Source organism: Siphateles boraxobius, unplaced genomic scaffold, assembly GCF_051911475.1.
Source record: "Siphateles boraxobius isolate OS27281-9 unplaced genomic scaffold, OSU_SipBor_1 49, whole genome shotgun sequence".
NCBI classification, from domain to species: Eukaryota; Metazoa; Chordata; class Actinopteri; order Cypriniformes; family Leuciscidae; genus Siphateles; species Siphateles boraxobius.
The window spans coordinates 6,767,501-6,786,976 of record NW_027509130.1 but is presented as its reverse complement, the minus strand read 5'-3'; the positions used below and the strand labels follow the sequence as shown (position 1 = coordinate 6,786,976).

Here is a 19,476-nt window from a genome sequence, read left to right as displayed (position 1 = left end):
TCCAGCTAAAGTTAGTTTTGATTGATTCACTTCCGTTGCAAAGATCATTAGTTATTAACTTATGGGCCGCTAACACGTTCTAACACGTTCTAACAGAAAACCCATACGCGACCCGGCCGCTCATTCGCACAACAACAGTGTCTGGTGGCTCAACACAAACCTGAAAAAAGTTCTCTCTGCGCACACTTCAAAAACGCAAACCTGTGAAAACACTGACTGCGTGCACATGTCTATTACGTGTTTACTCTATAGGTATGCGCGTTAGTATATATATGTGCACAGGCGTGTAGTCTTTTTTTTACAAATTGACCTCAACACATTACTTTTCTGGCCTTAAATTATAATACAGAATTATTTATCGCTTCCGCGTAGCCATGTGAACTGGAATTATACCGACAATGTTTTATCAGTACAGAGGTAAAGGGAAGGAGGTCTTCACAGTGGAGAGTTGACACTTCAGGACTGCGTTGTCGTCGTGTCCAGGCGCAGGTCCTTCATCAGATCCGGATACAGCTCGGATCCGGCGGATTGCGGTAAACCTCGGGATAAACATAGAGACTAATATTAGCGTAGACGCCATCCTTCTTATGATCTAACGAGTACATCAGGATTTATCGGAAGTGTTCCCGGTTCGGGCTGATCTAAACTATGCAGCCTAACATTGCATATAGAAGTCTATAATGTATTATGTGAATGCTAGGTCAAAGAGATGTGTTTTTAGTATAGATTTGAACTGACAGACTGTGTCTGATTCCCGGACCATGTTAGCAAGACCGTTCCAAAGTTTTGGTGCTAAATAGGAAACGGATCTACCGCCAGCAGTCGATTTTGATATTCTAGGTAATATCAACTGTCCGGAAGTTTGAGATCGCAATAGCATGATGGACTATAATGCGTTAAGAGCTCGCTCAAGTACTGCGGAGCTAAACCATTTAGTGCTTTGTAAGTGATCAGCAATATTTTAAAATGTATACGATGTTTAATAGGGAGCCAATGCAGTGTTGACAGAACCGGGCTAATATGGTCATACTTCCTGGTTCTGGTAAGAACTCTAGCTGCTGCATTTTGGACCAGCTGTAGTTTATGTATTAAGCGTGCAGGGCAACCACCCAGTAGAGCATTACAATAATCTAGCCTTGATGTCATGCACGCATGAACCAATTGTTCTGCATTTTTCATTGAGAGCATATGACGTAATTTAGATATATTTTTAAGATGAAAAAATTCAGTTTTACAGATACTAGACACGTGACTTTCAAATTAAAGTAAATAAGTTCATAAAGTCATTACTGTTGTGCTGCTTGGAAACGTCTGGGATTGAAGCTTTATTTTTAGTTAATTTAGCCACTGTTTCAAATAAATAGTTAGAGTTTTGTTTATTTTCTTCTAATAGAGTTGAAAAAATAAGCAGATCCAACAGCTTTTATGACCAGGGGCAGACTGGGACCAAAAAGTGCTCCTGGACTTTCTGGCCCACAACAGCCCCCCACATCATAACACATTCACTCATTAATGTGCAGAATAATTTTTAACACCACTTATAGCATAAAAATATAACACAATACAAGAAATTTCTTTCTCGTGAACGAGATTATAATGTTATTCCCCGATGCTGATGTACAGATCAAACATTAAATCTGAGGTAGTAGACGTATATTTCTCTCGGTTTTCCTGTCTGGACAATCTGAGATCTGAAGATAAAGGAGAATGCACATGTACAGTTTACAGTCAGCAGGATTGTGTGTTATCAGCTGAAAATAATGTGGAACCAAAACTATTCGGTAAGTGAACAGAGTCATGGCCAAATTTATTGACAGAGACATAAATTTTGTATTTTGCAAAGTTTGCGGCTTCAGTTTTTGTGGTGTTGATTCATACTGTGTCTGCCGGGGCGGCAGTGGCTCATGAAGGTTGTCTACAAACTGAAAGGTTGGTGGTTCAATCCCCGGTTCCACCTGACCAAGTGTCGAGGTGTCCATGAGCAAGACACCTAACCCCAACTGCTCCCGACGAGCTGGATGGCGCCTTGCATGGCTGACACCGCCGTCGGTGTATGAATGAGTGCGTGAATGGGTGAATGTGAGGCAATATGTAAGGCGCTTTGGTGGCCATTGGGTCTGTTTAAGCGCTATATAAATGCAGTCCATTTACCATAGATTATTGTGCAGAGTGAACAGATGCATTATTAATAATTGCACAAAATGACCAGCTAGCGTCATTTCACTCATCGTGAACATCGTTAACTAAAGAGCCAGAGACTGCATTATATCAATGAATTTCTTTACAAAGTTAGATGTAAAAACGTGTGTGTGTGTGTGTGTGTGTGTGAGATAGTGTTAAGAGGCGAGTGGATTTAGAAATTATGTGAGCCTTGAACTTTAAGAAAATATTTAAGTTAATTTAGGGCTTTTAATAAATGAACATTATTTGATTTAAATGAGAGTGATTAGAGAATATTATTATGAAATAGATGATGGATGAAAAACTGTAAGTAGCAATGGAGTGTGTGGATCGTTAGTGGATTCGGGTGACGTTTGTGCTGATCCGCATCTCCAGTGTGTTACTTCTCTTCTTCCACCTCGCCTTTTCTTCTGACGTTTTGGGAAAGACAAGTTGTACTGACAAAATAAACCATAAATGAGTGTCGTTCTCACTTAATTTACTGTTGCTATGTGATAGATTTTGTGTGTGTGTGTGTGCGTGTGTGGCATGTGGATGCATTTACACCAGTATATCAGTTAATTTCTAGTTAACCAAAATCTGAAGAGTGCCTCCCCGAAGGGCTAGCTGAGGATTTAGAAATTGTGTACTTGAACTTTAAGAAATATGTAAGTTAATTTAGGGCTTTTAATAAATTAACATTATTTGATTGAATGAGACTGATTAGAGAATATTATTAATAGATGATGGATGAAAAGGTATATTCCTGATTTGTCAGTTGCTTTAGATAAAAATGTCTACTAAATTTACATTTATTCATTTAGCTGACGCTTTTATCCAAAGCGACTTACAGTTGCTATATATGTCAGAGGTCACATGCCTCTGGAGCAACTAGGGGTTAAGTGTCTTGCTCAGGGACACATTGGTGTCTCACAGTGGATTCGAACCCGGGTCTCTCACACCAAAGGCATGTGTCTTATCCACTGCGCCATCACCACCCCCTAAATTAATAAATGTATTAATAAATGTATTAATTAATAAATTAATAAACTATTATAAATATTTAATTCAATCTTAATTTGCTCATTTAATAAAACTGAAGTTATTTTCTATTTTCTCTCTAGATTCATTCCTCCGTCTTCATCTGTCTCTAGTCTTCTGTCCAAATATGATCCTGTTCTTTGCTTTTGTCTTCTGGGGAGTTTCTGAAGGTGAGTGTTTCTGCAAACACACTCAACATTTTACTTTCTGCAAATTCTGCAGTGAAAACTCAATCAACATGCATCAATGCTCATTTTTAATCTAATAAAGTGTTAGCTAACTGTGTGATTTGTATATGTACATTTCTGAAATATAATATATAATAACTTAGACAGTCTCGTTTGATAACAATCACTCTAAATTGTAATGTGGACTTGTGCATTTTCTGTAAAGCTGCTTTGAAACTATATGTATTGTGAAAGGCGCTATACAAATAAATGTGAATTGAGTTGTTTCTAACGATTATAATCAATACATCTCAAAATGACAGTCCACATTTTTCAGGTTTTTCCCCCAAATTGCTTACACACTAAACGTGGCTCTTGAGACTCACTCAGTGAAACCATTCATTCATGTACCGAATCTTCAGACCAAGTCTATAAAGAAAATTAAACGCTTAGAAATTGATCACTTAGAAATTGAAAACTAAATTTTTTTGAGAAACAAATAAATTTTTCATCCTTGCATTTCTGTTTATTTTGTAAATATGTACCGTTAAGTCGTCACCTTTATTTCTATAGTGCTTTATACAATACAGATTGTTTCACAGCAGCTTCACAATATTAACAAATTTAAATCCTTCAATTTTTATGAAATAAACACACTCTAAATACAAAAGATAAGGCTGAGGGATAAAGGACAGGAAAACAGCCACTCACTTCTGGAAAAAAGCAACAAAAGAAATCACTCACACACAATCTGTGCTCCTCACAGCACACAGTGTTCAGATCAACACAACACACACAGATATCACAGCACACAGTGTTCAGATCAACACAACACACACAGATATCACAGCACACAGTGTTCAGATCAACACAACACACAGAAGATCTCACAACACACAGTGTTCAGATCAACACAACACACAGATCTCACAGCACAGTGTTCAGATCAACACAACACACACAGATCTCACAGCACAGTGTTCAGATCAACACAACACACACAGATATCACAGCACACAGTGTTCAGATCAACACAACACACAGATCTCACAGCACAGTGTTCAGATCAACACAACACACAGAAGATCTCACAACACAGTGTTCAGATCAACACAACACTCACAGATCTCACAGCACACAGTGTTCAGATCAACACAACACACAGATCTCACAACACAAAGTGTTCAGATCAACACAACACACACAGATCTCACAACACAGTGTTCAGATCAACACAACACACAGAAGATCTCACAGCACAAAGTGTTCAGATCAACACAACACACACAGATCTCACAGCACAGTGTTCAGATCAACACAACACACACAGATCTCACAACACACAGTGTTCAGATCAACACAACACACACAGATCTCACAGCACACAGTGTTCAGATCAACACAACACTCACAGATCTCACAGCACAGTGTTCAGATCAACACAACACACACAGATCTCACAACACAAAGTGTTCAGATCAACACAACACTCACAGATCTCACAGCACAGTGTTCAGATCAACACAACACACAGATATCACAGCACAGTGTTCAGATCAACACAACACTCACAGATCTCACAGCACACAGTGTTCAGATCAACACAACACACACAGATCTCACAGCACACAGTGTTCAGATCAACACAACACACACAGATCTCACAACACAAAGTGTTCAGATCAACACAACACTCACAGATCTCACAGCACAGTGTTCAGATCAACACAACACACACAGATCTCACAACACAAAGTGTTCAGATCAACACAACACTCACAGATCTCACAGCACAGTGTTCAGATCAACACAACACACAGATCTCACAGCACAGTGTTCAGATCAACACAACACACACAGATCTCACAGCACACAGTGTTCAGATCAACACAACACACAGATCTCACAGCACACAGTGTTCAGATCAACACAACACACAGATCTCACAGCACACAGTGTTCAGATCAACACAACACACAGATCTCACAACACAGTGTTCAGATCAACACAACACACACAGATATCACAGCACACAGTGTTCAGATCAACACAACACACAGATCTCACAACACAGTGTTCAGATCAACACAACACACACAGATCTCACAGCACAGTGTTCAGATCAACACAACACACAGATCTCACAGCACACAGTGTTCAGATCAACACAACACACAGATCTCACAGCACACAGTGTTCAGATCAACACAACACACAGATCTCACAGCACACAGTGTTCAGATCAACACAACACACAGATCTCACAACACAGTGTTCAGATCAACACAACACACACAGATATCACAGCACACAGTGTTCAGATCAACACAACACACAGATCTCACAACACAGTGTTCAGATCAACACAACACACAGATCTCACAACACAGTGTTCAGATCAACACAACACACACAGATATCACAGCACAGTGTTCAGATCAACACAACACACAGATCTCACAACACAGTGTTCAGATCAACACAACACACACAGATCTCACAACACAGTGTTCAGATCAACACAACACACACAGATATCACAGCACAGTGTTCAGATCAACACAACACACAGATCTCACAACACAGTGTTCAGATCAACACAACACACACAGATATCACAGCACAGTGTTCAGATCAACACAACACACAGATCTCACAGCACAGTGTTCAGATCAACACAACACACAGAAGATCTCACAACACAGTGTTCAGATCAACACAACACTCACAGATCTCACAGCACACAGTGTTCAGATCAACACAACACACAGATCTCACAACACAAAGTGTTCAGATCAACACAACACACACAGATCTCACAACACAGTGTTCAGATCAACACAACACACAGAAGATCTCACAGCACAAAGTGTTCAGATCAACACAACACACACAGATCTCACAGCACAGTGTTCAGATCAACACAACACACACAGATCTCACAACACACAGTGTTCAGATCAACACAACACACACAGATCTCACAGCACACAGTGTTCAGATCAACACAACACTCACAGATCTCACAGCACAGTGTTCAGATCAACACAACACACACAGATCTCACAACACAAAGTGTTCAGATCAACACAACACTCACAGATCTCACAGCACAGTGTTCAGATCAACACAACACACAGATATCACAGCACAGTGTTCAGATCAACACAACACTCACAGATCTCACAGCACACAGTGTTCAGATCAACACAACACACACAGATCTCACAGCACACAGTGTTCAGATCAACACAACACACACAGATCTCACAACACAAAGTGTTCAGATCAACACAACACTCACAGATCTCACAGCACAGTGTTCAGATCAACACAACACACACAGATCTCACAACACAAAGTGTTCAGATCAACACAACACTCACAGATCTCACAGCACAGTGTTCAGATCAACACAACACACAGATCTCACAGCACAGTGTTCAGATCAACACAACACACACAGATCTCACAGCACACAGTGTTCAGATCAACACAACACACACAGATCTCACAGCACACAGTGTTCAGATCAACACAACACTCACAGATCTCACAGCACAGTGTTCAGATCAACACAACACACAGATATCACAGCACAGTGTTCAGATCAACACAACACACAGATCTCACAACACAAAGTGTTCAGATCAACACACAGATCTCACAGCACACAGTGTTCAGATCAACACAACACACAGATCTCACAGCACAGTGTTCAGATCAACACAACACACAGATCTCACAGCACACAGTGTTCAGATCAACACAACACACACAGATCTCACAGCACAGTGTTCAGATCAACACAACACACACAGATATCACAGCACAGTGTTCAGATCAACACAACACACAGAGGTCACTTACAACTTTGTTACCTTAATAAAATAAATAATGCTTAAAAAAAAGTTCAATAGAAATATGCAATGCACTGGCGTAGCCACGGGTGTGCCGGTGCCACCCACAGTGGCAGCTGGCACACCTAAAATAGATGCAGAATTATTTTTTAAAGTTTTAATAAAACCGTTTCCTAAACTTGGACTAATGTTGTTTACTTAAAATATTTGTACATTTAAAATGTATTTTAATTTTTAAATTGTTATCATTAATAAAATACCTGCCGACATTTTGACTGCCAACCAATCCGGAAACAGCCGCTGACTGGTAATACCACGGTTGTGCTGTTGAGGCTCGCGCAGCCTCACGAGGAGAAATGGAAATAAATGAGCGCAGATCACACAAAGAAACTTAATGAACATAGAGCGGTTAAAAAAATTAATTTGGAGTTTTTATATTTATAACATATGATATGATAGGCTACAGTTAAGAAACATCAGTGACCACGAGTGCTGAATACCGTCACGATTGAAAATATGACACTGATTTCATATGACAGTTCAATTGACAAGTAATTAATATCAAGTCACTTACATTTTAGACACAATATTGACTGTTTTTGTTCTATTTGAGCAGCGAAAATAGTTCCAAACAAACATCCCAAGAACCACAGCGCATCTCACCGGAACACATATAATAACTGCTTTAATGAATGATTCAGCGCTTTGAATGAATCGATTGAGTCAAAGATTCAATGACCCATTAAACAACTGCCTCATTCCTTAACGATTCAGCCGTTTGAACGAATCATTTGAATAGATGACTCAATAACTCACTCAAAAAGACGGTCACCTGCCGCCCCCTACTGGTGGTTTAGTTTCGTGTTTAAAAGTAGGCTATCATTCTTTCCAATATGTCAAAATTGTATCTTAAAAAAATATTTAAAACAATCTCATAACATTATTTAATGCAGTTGTAATTTTTCAGTGTAAATTAATTAATTTGATTGGTAACAGCATAGTGTCTTATTATTTAAATTGAATTAATTGATCAAATCTAAGAATTTAAAATGAAAGATAGCCTACATTTAAACCGATTTCTGGATTTTTAATTGGACAAGAGAATGGCCGATTTACTTGTTCGAAGGACAAGCACATGTAAAGCCTTAATGTTGAGCCCTGAGTTATATTTTATATACTGCAGGCACTATGTTTATGTGGCAAGCCAGTTTTACACATCAGCCCAGTCTATGCTGTAAACAGGGGCGGACTGGCCATCTGGAGCACCGGGACTTTTCCCGGTGGGCCACTGGCCAATGTGGGCCGGCCCGGTACACATATAAAATAAAATATAGCCTACCTATATATAAAAAATGACGGAAATCATAATACATTTCTTTTCTAAACAAATGGATGAGGGAATCAATCGCGCGGGCGCGGCCGACAAGGAGTGTGTTTCGTGTGCATGCATGTGAGTGTATTGCCCTCCCTCCCTGTTAAGTTTGGTCTACTCCATTGCGTATCTTGAAACACGCCCTCTTTCACGTCCTGGAAACACAGCAAGCCAACGCCGATGAACTAGCGCAGATGAAAGCCGACTGTGTCGCGGGAAAAAAGCCGCACTTGAACACACCGAGAGAACTACAGCCTACTGTTAGCTAGAATGCGCGTTCTGCGCCTTGGTGTAAATGAGAAAACTGTCTATTTCTGCAGATAAATTCGTCTATTTTCGTCATTCAAAAAGAGAAACCGACGCTGCCGGCTGGCGGCTGCAGATACACACCGTAAACAAAGCAGTGCGTGCTTACCATTCTGAATATCAATCCTGCTAAACACTTTCTTTATTCCACTCCTCTCATGTTAATATTTAAATATTCGCCAAGGAACACTCAGGTAATATGACGTAACATTAGAACAGCCTTCTGTCTGTGCTGTTTTGACTTCTTTGCTCGCTGTTTTGTTATTATTCTCGTGCAGTGCACTGACTCGTTCACTATGCTGAACAGCCAATCAGAGTTCCCTCTGTCACCGACATGTCGAATCAGCCGAGAAAAAGCTGACGAGGACCAATTTCAGCCGACGTTTAAAAAAAGCATTAAAGTAAAGATGCTGTGAAATGCTTCAAATTAACAGATTATACATTTGGCGCGAAGAGTTGCAGTTCAACAGGCTCTGATGGCTCTAGCTCCCCCTGACTAGCTGATATGCTGTCTTGATAGTTTTATATTAATAATGTTGTGTGTCTTAATGTTCTTCTGTTTGTTTCCCTTTGTTTTGCAAATATGACCTAATATATGTTGTTACTTAAAATAAATGTTTAAATAGCATTTATTTTTGTATTGTGTTATATTTTTATGCTATAAGTGGTGTTAAAAAATATTCTGCACATTAATGGGCCAATGTGTTATAGGGCTGCTCGATTATGGAAAAAATCATAATCACGATTATTTTGGTCAGTATTGAAATAACGATTATGTAACACGATTATTTCACATGACTTTGGGAACGTGTTGCATTTATTAAAAGACACCTTTCAACAATTCTTAAAAAATCTAAATTTGAACATTTATTGTACTTTTTGAACTATTAAACAGACCTGCAAACTCACAAGTGGTGAAAAAAGTGACATGTTTACAAAGTAATTTGTTGTAGGGGGTCACAGGGCATTATTTACCTTAAAGGACAATTTATTAAACCTTACTAAATATATGTTTTATGTCAAATTCTTACATTTGATCAAATTCAGTTTTCATAAAAAGGGCTGTTATCAATCAAATTAATTTACACTGCAAAATTACAACTGTAAAATATTATGAGATTAATTTTTAAACAAATAATAAAATAAAAAATAAAATCAATGATACCTGTCAACAATAAATCAATAGGTGGCGGCAAGTGACCGTCTTAATAAATGAATCGAGTCATTCATTAAAACGATTCATTCAAAATAATGAATCATTCAGTAACAAAACACAGCGCTTAGTGTTGCTTTTCTTTTGTAACTATTTTCGTCGGTGAAATAGAACCAGTCAATATTGCGTCAAAAATGTAAGTTACTACATATAAACTAGGCTACTTGTTTATTAAACTTTAAATTCAAAGTAACATTTGCAATCGTGATATTAGAACAGCCCTTAGTCGTGTTATGTTACTTAACTATATCATATATTAATTAAAAAAAACTCAACATTTCTACCTCAGTATGTTTCTTCTGTGAGTTTTTGTGTGAGCTGTTAAGCCCCGTTCACACTACAAGCGACTATGTCGCTGCATGTCGCCAGTGGCTGGCGATGAGTCGCTAGTGGGCGTTCCCACTACTGGTTGCCTTTATGAATGACATCCAATGATGTGGAGAAGGATCATGCGCGCTCCGCTCCTATTGGTTGTCGCTTCCGAAAGTCGGTCTTAATTTGCATAAAGTTAAACAGATCTCAACTTTGTCGCGTCGCCAGACACGCCCCATCCGGTAACCAACGGTCGCGACCGCGCGTGTCGCCGGAAGTCGCCCGCTCACCATTGAAAATGAATGGTATCGTGTCGCTTGGTCGCGTGTAGTGTGAACGCAGCTTTACGGTACTGATCCACTTTTGCGACAAGACTGAAGCGTGGTGTCGCACGGTCGCACGCCTCTCCACATTTGTAAATTGATGGGCGTTCCTCAAGTTTACCGCTATGGGCGTGGTTTTGACCCAGCGGCCAGTCTAGAACAAAGGCCCCTCGAGAGACTACTTCTATTGGATAGACGCGTCGCGTTTGACGGATTCATTTGCATAAAGATGGGCATCGGCCAGCTTTTTGACGCGCAGCATTTTTCCAAATGAAGCGCCGCCTTCCCGGGATGGTTTGCGGGCGCGTTAAAGTCGCGTGACGTCACCCACAGGAATAAAGTGGAGTGCGGCGCGACTGAAGTGTCGCACAGACAAGTGGATCAGTACCGTTAGGCTGATTTGTTTTGATTTCTCCACTAATGTCTCTCACAAATAGACAGGCAGCGCAGCTTCCAGAAACTATCCATTACCAATATCTGTTTACACTGACTGTATAAGATCAAAACCATCTCGCGTTTCGATCGGTCGGGCAAATAAAACGCTCCTTCACTTGAAACTTAAAAATCCCCTTTCCCGGACAAGCAGACAAGTGTTGATGTCGCTCTCTGTGTTCATTCTCAATTTGTTTCGTGCTGTAAAGCGGAACAGATGATCAGGTCATGTGCGCGCGCGCTGCCGTTCGCTTGAACTGAGGCGCTACTGTGATCGAGCAGAAAGAGATCGCGACAGCTCGAGAGACGTCTATGGTCTCACTCCAGTCTATATTAAATTAGCCGATTGTTATTGTGAAGTTTATTGTGCTTGCCATTTATGACTGTATAGGCTGAGAGAGTTTATGGCTTCGGGAGGGGCGGATGTGCGCGTGCCCGAGTCATTCAGAACACAAGACAAAATAGCAAAACAGAACATGGCAAAATAATCGTTTTTACTCGATTGTACTATTTTTGGAGATCGAGCCAAAATCGAAATTGAAATCAAAATTCGATTAATTGCACAGCCCTAATGTGTTATGATTTGGGATGTGGTGGGCTGCTGTGGGCCAGAAAGTCCAGGGCCACTTTTTGGTCCCAGTCCGCCCCTGGCTGTAAAGTTAGTGAAACGCCGGGTCCGAGTTTTTTGCACATTAATTTGACAATAAATGTGGCACACCCAGTTTTTCTTATGCACACCTAGATACACTTTTCTGGCTACGCTAGTGATGCAATGATTGTAAAAACGAAGTGACGCTTTTAAATATTAAATTAAATCCGCCAGTAGGTGGTGGCAAGTCACTGTCTTTATGAGTTTGAGTGAGTTATCGAGTCATTTATTCATCAGTAACGAAGCAAGTGGCTGTAATTATGAATGAATTGACTCTAACGATTTGTTCAAAGCCGCAGATTCCTTCACAAACACTGTTATGGCTTTTGTTGGAGCTATTGTTTTGTTGCAGAAATACGGACAATACTGTGTTTAAAATGAACATCACTCAATATTAAAATCATTTGCTGAACTGTTGAATAATCAATGTCACATTTAAAAACGTGTGGCTATTCGTATAATGTGATCAACATTCAGTGTTGTGCAAGTTACTTCCAAACTGTAATATATTATATATTACTTGTTACTGTTATTTAGAAGTAATTCATTACCTTACAATATTACTGTCTCAGAATTGTAATGCGTTACATTACTCCTGTATTACTTTTGAGTTACTTTCACCAAAATAACTACAGGAGTAGAACTTAACATTCTAAAATGACTAGGGCTGTAACGATGCAGAATGGCGACACACCCCTTCCAACTCCCAGCGTTATCCATACCGTCCAGATACCACATCTTTAAATTACTATTAGGATTATTTGAAGTTAACTTAACATTATAAAATATGTAGACCTACACCACAAAACTAGTTGAGGATAAATTATTTAAAATGTGGGAATTCCAGCGTTATGGACATGACATTTGCAGACTTGCAGTCAAAACTTGTACTATAATTATATAAATTCTCAGAAAATGCATTAGGCTAATACCAAAATATTGAAACGTCTGTTTATCCATAGGCTCCTCCCAGAAAGGAGTCCAGACATTAGAAAAATATCAGTCTACACATGCGTTTTATATTTAATATTAGGGAAATCGACAGTCATGTGTGACAAAAAAAATCTTTAACTTTTAGGAGGCAACGATTTTTTTGTTGTTGTAATTCTGTGAATTACACTGCGCAAATCTAATGAAGAAGGGTTGGCTCTCCACAGAACATAAAATATTCATTTCATTTTATTTTTCGTGTTCGCATTTATCAGGAAAAAACAATGTTACAGACGTGACAGTTCTCAGTTACGGACGTGACCGCTCTGAAGCGGCACTAAAAGACTGCTTTAAAACTTTCACAGACACCTTACACAGAAGACACGAAGCCTTTCTTTAAAGTGAATTTCGTTTTGTATTAATTGTACGGGCCTGAAAAATATATCTATATTGAAATGTCTACTTGTAAACAGAACAATTCAAAACGAAAGAAAACAGACTGCTCTCTGCTTATGAAATGAAATGTGCATTTCTCTCTGGTGCATTCACTAGCCTACTGCGAAGATCACGAGTCAGCATCGTCAACTTCATCCTGACTTTATTAATAAACAATCAACATGTCTCCTTGCTATATTTGACATATTCAAAATCATTGCTTTTGCCGGTTCTTTGTGACAGCTTTTAGGTGCTTTATTTGGCAGCAGCGCCGCCGCCCTTACATGAACGCGTCACCACGGCATCAAAAACATGATTGCGTGATGAAAACATGAAAAATACCACATAAACATAGACTAACTGTTTAGAAAGAAAACACAGAACGAATAGCCTAATGCGCATACGTCCATCTCGCGAATCTTCTTCATGCCACCTTCACCATTAGCCGCTTTTCCACTGGCCAGCGCGAGCACAGAGGCCGAAATCATACCTCACGGCACTCCTGTAAAAAATAAATCGCTATACAAATATATCAGACGCTGCCATTTAGTCTTTAATTACAGACTTGGACACCACACGCGGCTATTGACTGATCACGAACAGGTAATTTAGCCTACTTGCATCTTTAATTCGTTAATGTCTGGCGGTATTGCTGTTTTTTGTTTTGTTTGTTTGTTTTACAATTAAAACTAAAAGTCTGTTGTAACGCAAGCCTTACCGAACATGTACCGAGTAAAATATTACTGAAAATTGATTAGTAATGCCTTACACTACTGCGTTACAGCAAAACGTAATATGTTACTGTAATGCATTACTTTTGTAACGCGTTACTCCCAACACTGTCAACATTAAACACAGGAACTCACACAGGGTGTGTTTTTGTATCAAATCTTAAATCGATCTCAATGCACAGAGATCTGCATGTGTCTGTATTTGTTTTTTTGTGCTAGTAAGTGCTAAATCCCCACTTTTACGAAGGTACATTGTCGAGAACGGCAGTACGGACGATTTGCCAAGACAGCATAATCTGCACGAAACATAGGCTATCATATACAGTACACTCTGCTTGTGTGAATGCAGTCAGTTTTGACCCCCAAAAAATTGGTAATTTGATCGGATGTACGACCTGCTTGAAATACATGAAATAATGTTATTTTTAAGGTGGAGTAGACTTGAATGAATGGAAAAATTCAGCATTTTGCTTGTGTACCCCCTTCTGTCACCTCACGTACCCCAGTTTGAGAACCACTGCCTTAACCTTAATCTTTGCAAAGCGACCTTGGGTGTTGGAAAGGCAATATAAATAAAAATTATTATTATTATTAATAACCACCCAAACAAAATACAAACTGCATGATACCAGTGCTATGTGAAAAAGGCAGTAAGTATTTAATGGCAATATTAAAAGGTTGAGGCATTCTTACACAAAAACATATTGCACAAACTTTCCATTTACATTTGAAATTGAACTCAAACTGTTTAGTTACTTTCTCAGACAGTGCTTCATATTCCTCACTCCAGTAACTGTCCATGCTGGATCTGTCCCCGTTGTTTTAAAAAGTAAGAATGGAAAGCAAAATAAGGCATTAGCATGACCGCATCCAGCTAGCGGCTAGCCAGACCTTTCTACTGTACCAGCTCCTAGAGAAGCCTCGCACGCACTGCTTCCCTTTATCTCTAGCTTATCCTTATCCTTATCCTTATCCTTTATCTGTCGTGCATGGCCACGGGCGTGCGCTTGGGCCGCTAAAAGTATCGCCCATAGCTGACTGCATGTGCTGCGTTCCAGTCCACTTTTAGACACGCACTTGCGAACTTCTCTAGAGAAGGTTTAGGTTTATGTTCTCCTCTGAGTTGACAATTGCAATGCCCTTTTTTTTTTTTTTTTTCACAATTCATTTAGCAGGCCTAAGTCATAGATCCTACATTTGATATCAGGTTTAAAATGCCTTAAGTGACAGGTCTGTTCTAGGTCTATCACATAATGCACTTTACTTAGCTGTGCTAATTAACAGTTTATTCAGTAATAGTAATGATGATGAACAACTTTACCGTTGATTGGCCCTTTCTTTTTTTTTTTAACATTTACAATTTTTGTTAATTAATACGGCACTGTGTCTGGTAATGGTGCCTGTGGTCCGTTTATAAACTCATTGGTAGGCTTGATTTTACATTTTATGTTTACGTTTTTCTGGATAGAAATTATGTCGGGAGCTCTGGGAAATAACAGAAAAGGATAGTTGTGACCTGCAGTTTATCTTTGTTCAACAGACAAATCTAGAATGTATTATAGTTTGGTTGAGTTTGTCAAAATGTACCATTTGTGGGTTTTTTTCTTTCTTTTTTTTCTCTTCTTCTGCATTTCCCATGGGAGGTCAGCCACAGACAGTAGATACATCTTTATGGCGGTATACGATATTTGGGCACACAGACAACTATTGATAAGTAATGGTAGACACTGGTGATAAGGCGACAAGTACTGGAGGGTCAGCTGTGCGCTTTGTTAGTTGTAATATTAGAGGTTTAAACGGACCAGTGAAAAGAACTCGCATATTTACGCATTTGAAGAGATTAAATACAGAAACAGCCTTTCTACAGTAAACTCACCTGAGTACTGAAGATCATAACCGGCTGAGGAAAACCTGGGTCGGCCAGGTCTACCACTCCAGTTTTAACCATAGGGTTAGGGGTGCAGCAGTCATTATTCACAAAAGAATACAGTTTGCTGCATCTGGAACGGTTTCAGATCCCCAAGGGCGGTACATTATTGTATCTGGTCATCTCTTCAATATTCCAGTTGTCTTGGTCAGTGTTTACACACCCAATTGGGATGACGTTAACTTTGTTAAAAATATATTTTCCTTGTTACCGGATTTAAACACTTACCATCTTATATTTGGTGGAGATATGAATTGTGTGATGGATACAGTTATGGATCGCTCCAACCCTAAAACAGTACACCTTTTAAAAATGTCTCAGACTCTTGCTGGTTATATGACGCAAATTGACTGTGTGGATCGATGGAGGTTTTTATTTCCTGATAAAAAATAATTCTCTTGTTTTTCACATGTCCACCAGACTTATTCAAGGATAGGTTATTTTTTCACTGATAAAAGGCTTATCCGCTCAATAAAAAAGGGTACTCTGCTATTGTTGAATCAGACCATGTCCCCGTCATTCTCGATGTGTGTTTTTCTTATAACTACCCATCGCAGCCTGTGTTGAGACTGAACACAACTTTAATTTCAGATGCAACCTTTTGCCAATTCATATCTAGCGCGATTGACAATTTTCTACTAATGAATAAAACAGACTCCATGTCACCATCATTATTATGGGAGACATTCACGGTTGTAATAACGGGAGAAATAATATCGTACTCTGCCTCACGTAATAAAGTAAAGAAACAAACACAGGAGAAACTTATTAAATCTATACAGAAAATGTATCACCAATATGCTACGGCTCCAACACCAGAACTACATAGAGAAAAACTGAGCCTTAAGACAAGATATGATTTATAATCGACAGGAAAAACAGAGCGTGATTTGGTTTTTGCCCGTGCTAGGTTTTATGAACATGGAGAAAAGCCAGGTCGTCTTCTCGCCCAACAGTTAAAAATTAAATCAGCATCCCAGCTTATTCTCAAGATTAGGAAAACATGTCAAGAAATTACAGTGAATCCTCAAGAAATTAATTCTACTTTTCAAAAATTCTATTCAGATCTGTATACTTCCGAATTTCCACATGATGGCACTCTTATGTCAACATTCCTGGTTAATGTAAACTTACCCTCATTAAACAAGATCAAAAGAGTAATCTGGATAAACCTTTACAACTTCAAGAGATAGAAGATTCAATCAAAGCCATGCAGAGCGGTAAAGCCCGGGACCAGACGGATTCCCGTCGAGTTCTATAAAAAAAAATCTTCAAAACTGTCTCCCTTACTTCTCAGTATGTTCAATACTTCACTCGAACAGCCAACATTGCCATCGAGTCTTACACCGGCCCATATCACAGTTCTCCTGAAGCCAGATAAAGACCCCCTGGATTTTAGTTCCTACAGACCGATTTCCTTATTAAAGGGACATTGTGTAGGAATTTCTCCCATCTAGCGTTGAAATTGTATTTTGCATTCAAATGAATTTTGCTCTCCAGCGCCTCACTTTTTTAAATGCGTGTTGCATCTACGGTAGCTGTTATGTACCAAAAAGCTATAACAAACAATGCAAGAACAATCATGCTCCATTAAAATATATTCTTATCGAATTTCTAGGTTACAAAAATTAAACTTACAAACCTTGTTTTAGCGCCTTCTCTACTTTACTGAATGGCTGCTATTCATCAAAGAGCCTGTTTAACTTTTAACTATAAATGTTCTACTGTCTATATAATAAAGTACATAACCAAGCAATGAAAAAAAGCATGTCATTTAGACTGTAATATTGACGTAGCCCAATGTTACCTGTCGAGGAGAAAGCAGCAACTTCAGCGTCTCTTTTGAAAACTTTCTCCTGCTTTAGCTCTTTCCACCTGGAAAAAGCTATCCCGACATTGACTCTTGTTTTTTGTAATCTCCGGTCACGTTTCCTTTTACGTTCAATTTTGGACTTTTTTGGCGACGATGATTTCTTCTCCTGTGGCTCGGCATATGTATGGTCCGCCATTCAAAATAACAGTGCAATGCAGCCTTTTAAACTTGCTGGGGCCGTGAAGCGCCTCTCATGCTCAGCTCCTCCGTTTCAGCTGCTTTCAGTTATGTCATGTTGGCTCTGAACGAAAACGCGTTGTGGAAACGCGTTGGCCTAGAACTTTTTGAAAAACTATAATAGCAGAGAGGGTCAAAATGGCGGAACGACATGGAAGCCTCCGTGGACCTACCCGTCATATGTATATTAAGATAATAAATTCTTCGTTTACGAGGATAAGTCAGATAATTGGCAGAGGTATTTGTACACCTTTGAGGACATATTTATGAATAAAAATATTGATTTTATATAATAAAATACCTAAAAAACTACACATTGTCCCTTCAAATGTGTATGTAAACATTGTATCTAAAGTATTGGCCTCTAGAATAGAGCATATAATTCCAGATGTTATTTCACAAGACCAGACGGGCTTCAATAAGGGATGCCACTCCTTCATTAATATTCGAAAACTTCTTAATGTTGTTCTGCTAGTCCTGAAGTGATTATTTCTCTGGATGCAGAGAAAGCATTTGATAGAGTTGAAAGGAACTATCTATTTGCTGTGTTAGACAAATTTGGATTCGGTCCAAAATTCACTTCCTGGATTCGCCTGCTTCATCATCAACCAAAGGCAGCTGTAGTCACAAATAAAATATGCGCACAATATTTCCCTCTGTATAGAGGTACACGGCAGCCCTGCGCTATTATTTTGGCTATAGAGCCACTATCATCATTACTCAGAACCTCACAGTCTATTAGTGGTATTAAAAGAATGAATGTCGAGTATAAAGTTTCTTTATATGCTGATGATCTACAGTATTATTATATATAACTAACCCGCTGTCATGTGCCTCTCAGTTTGTGGAGATATTTAAAGACTACGGGTTCTTTTCAGGTTATAAACTAAACTTTTCTAAAATGATATGCTTCCCTATAAACCATATGGCAGATCAGATTATGGATACAGACTTGCCCTTTTGCTTATCAAAATCAGGATTTAAAATACTTAGGAATTAATATTACTTGTTCATACACTGATCTGTTTAAAGCAAATTACAGTCCCATACTTAAAAAACTTGAATTTAACTTCCAACTATGGAGTGTTATATATTTGACTCTAGCTGGTAAAATCAATTGTGTTAAAATGAATGTGCTACCCAGATTATTGTATTTGTTTCAGAGTCTTCCAATTTTCCTGCCAAGTCCTTTTTTCAGTCAACTAATAGGTTGCTGTCTTCCTTTATTTGGGGTGGCAAAAAAACAAGAATACGTAGAGAGCTTCTTGAGAGAACAAATAAGGGTGGAGGATTGGCTCTCCCAAATTTGTTAAATTATCATTGGGCAGCAAATTTACAAAAAGTCGTTTATTGGTTCCAGTCTCCACATACAGACTGGTGTGCAGCGGAAGCTAAATCATGCAAGTCAACATCACTTGCTGTGCTGATTACAATGAAGTCACCATTCACCATTCATCGCAATCCTCCTCAAGTCCAGTTGTAATGTCGACTCTCAAAATATATAACCAGTTTAGACAAGCATTTCAACTCACAGATTTTTCCCTGGAAAGCCCCATATGTAATAATCA

The 19,476-nt window shown here is 39.0% G+C and overlaps 2 protein-coding genes across 6 annotated transcripts in view; one reads left to right on the top strand and one right to left on the bottom strand.

Moving 5' to 3' along the window:
• LOC143710998 (MIF4G domain-containing protein B) overlaps window positions 1-19,476 on the bottom strand; it is a 1,123,636-nt gene that overhangs the window by 498,645 nt on the left and 605,515 nt on the right. The window lies entirely within an intron of this gene.
• LOC143710966 (uncharacterized) overlaps window positions 1-19,476 on the top strand; it is an 86,410-nt gene that overhangs the window by 35,136 nt on the left and 31,798 nt on the right. For all 4 annotated transcript variants that reach the window (XR_013194713.1, XR_013194712.1, XM_077202238.1 and 1 more), the window contains exon 5: window positions 3,285-3,371. Coding sequence is in view for 2 of the 4 variants with exons in the window: in XM_077202238.1 (XP_077058353.1) it covers window positions 3,285-3,371 (87 nt within the window). In the remaining 2 variants the exon portion in view is untranslated. The remainder of the gene's footprint in view (window positions 1-3,284; window positions 3,372-19,476) is intronic.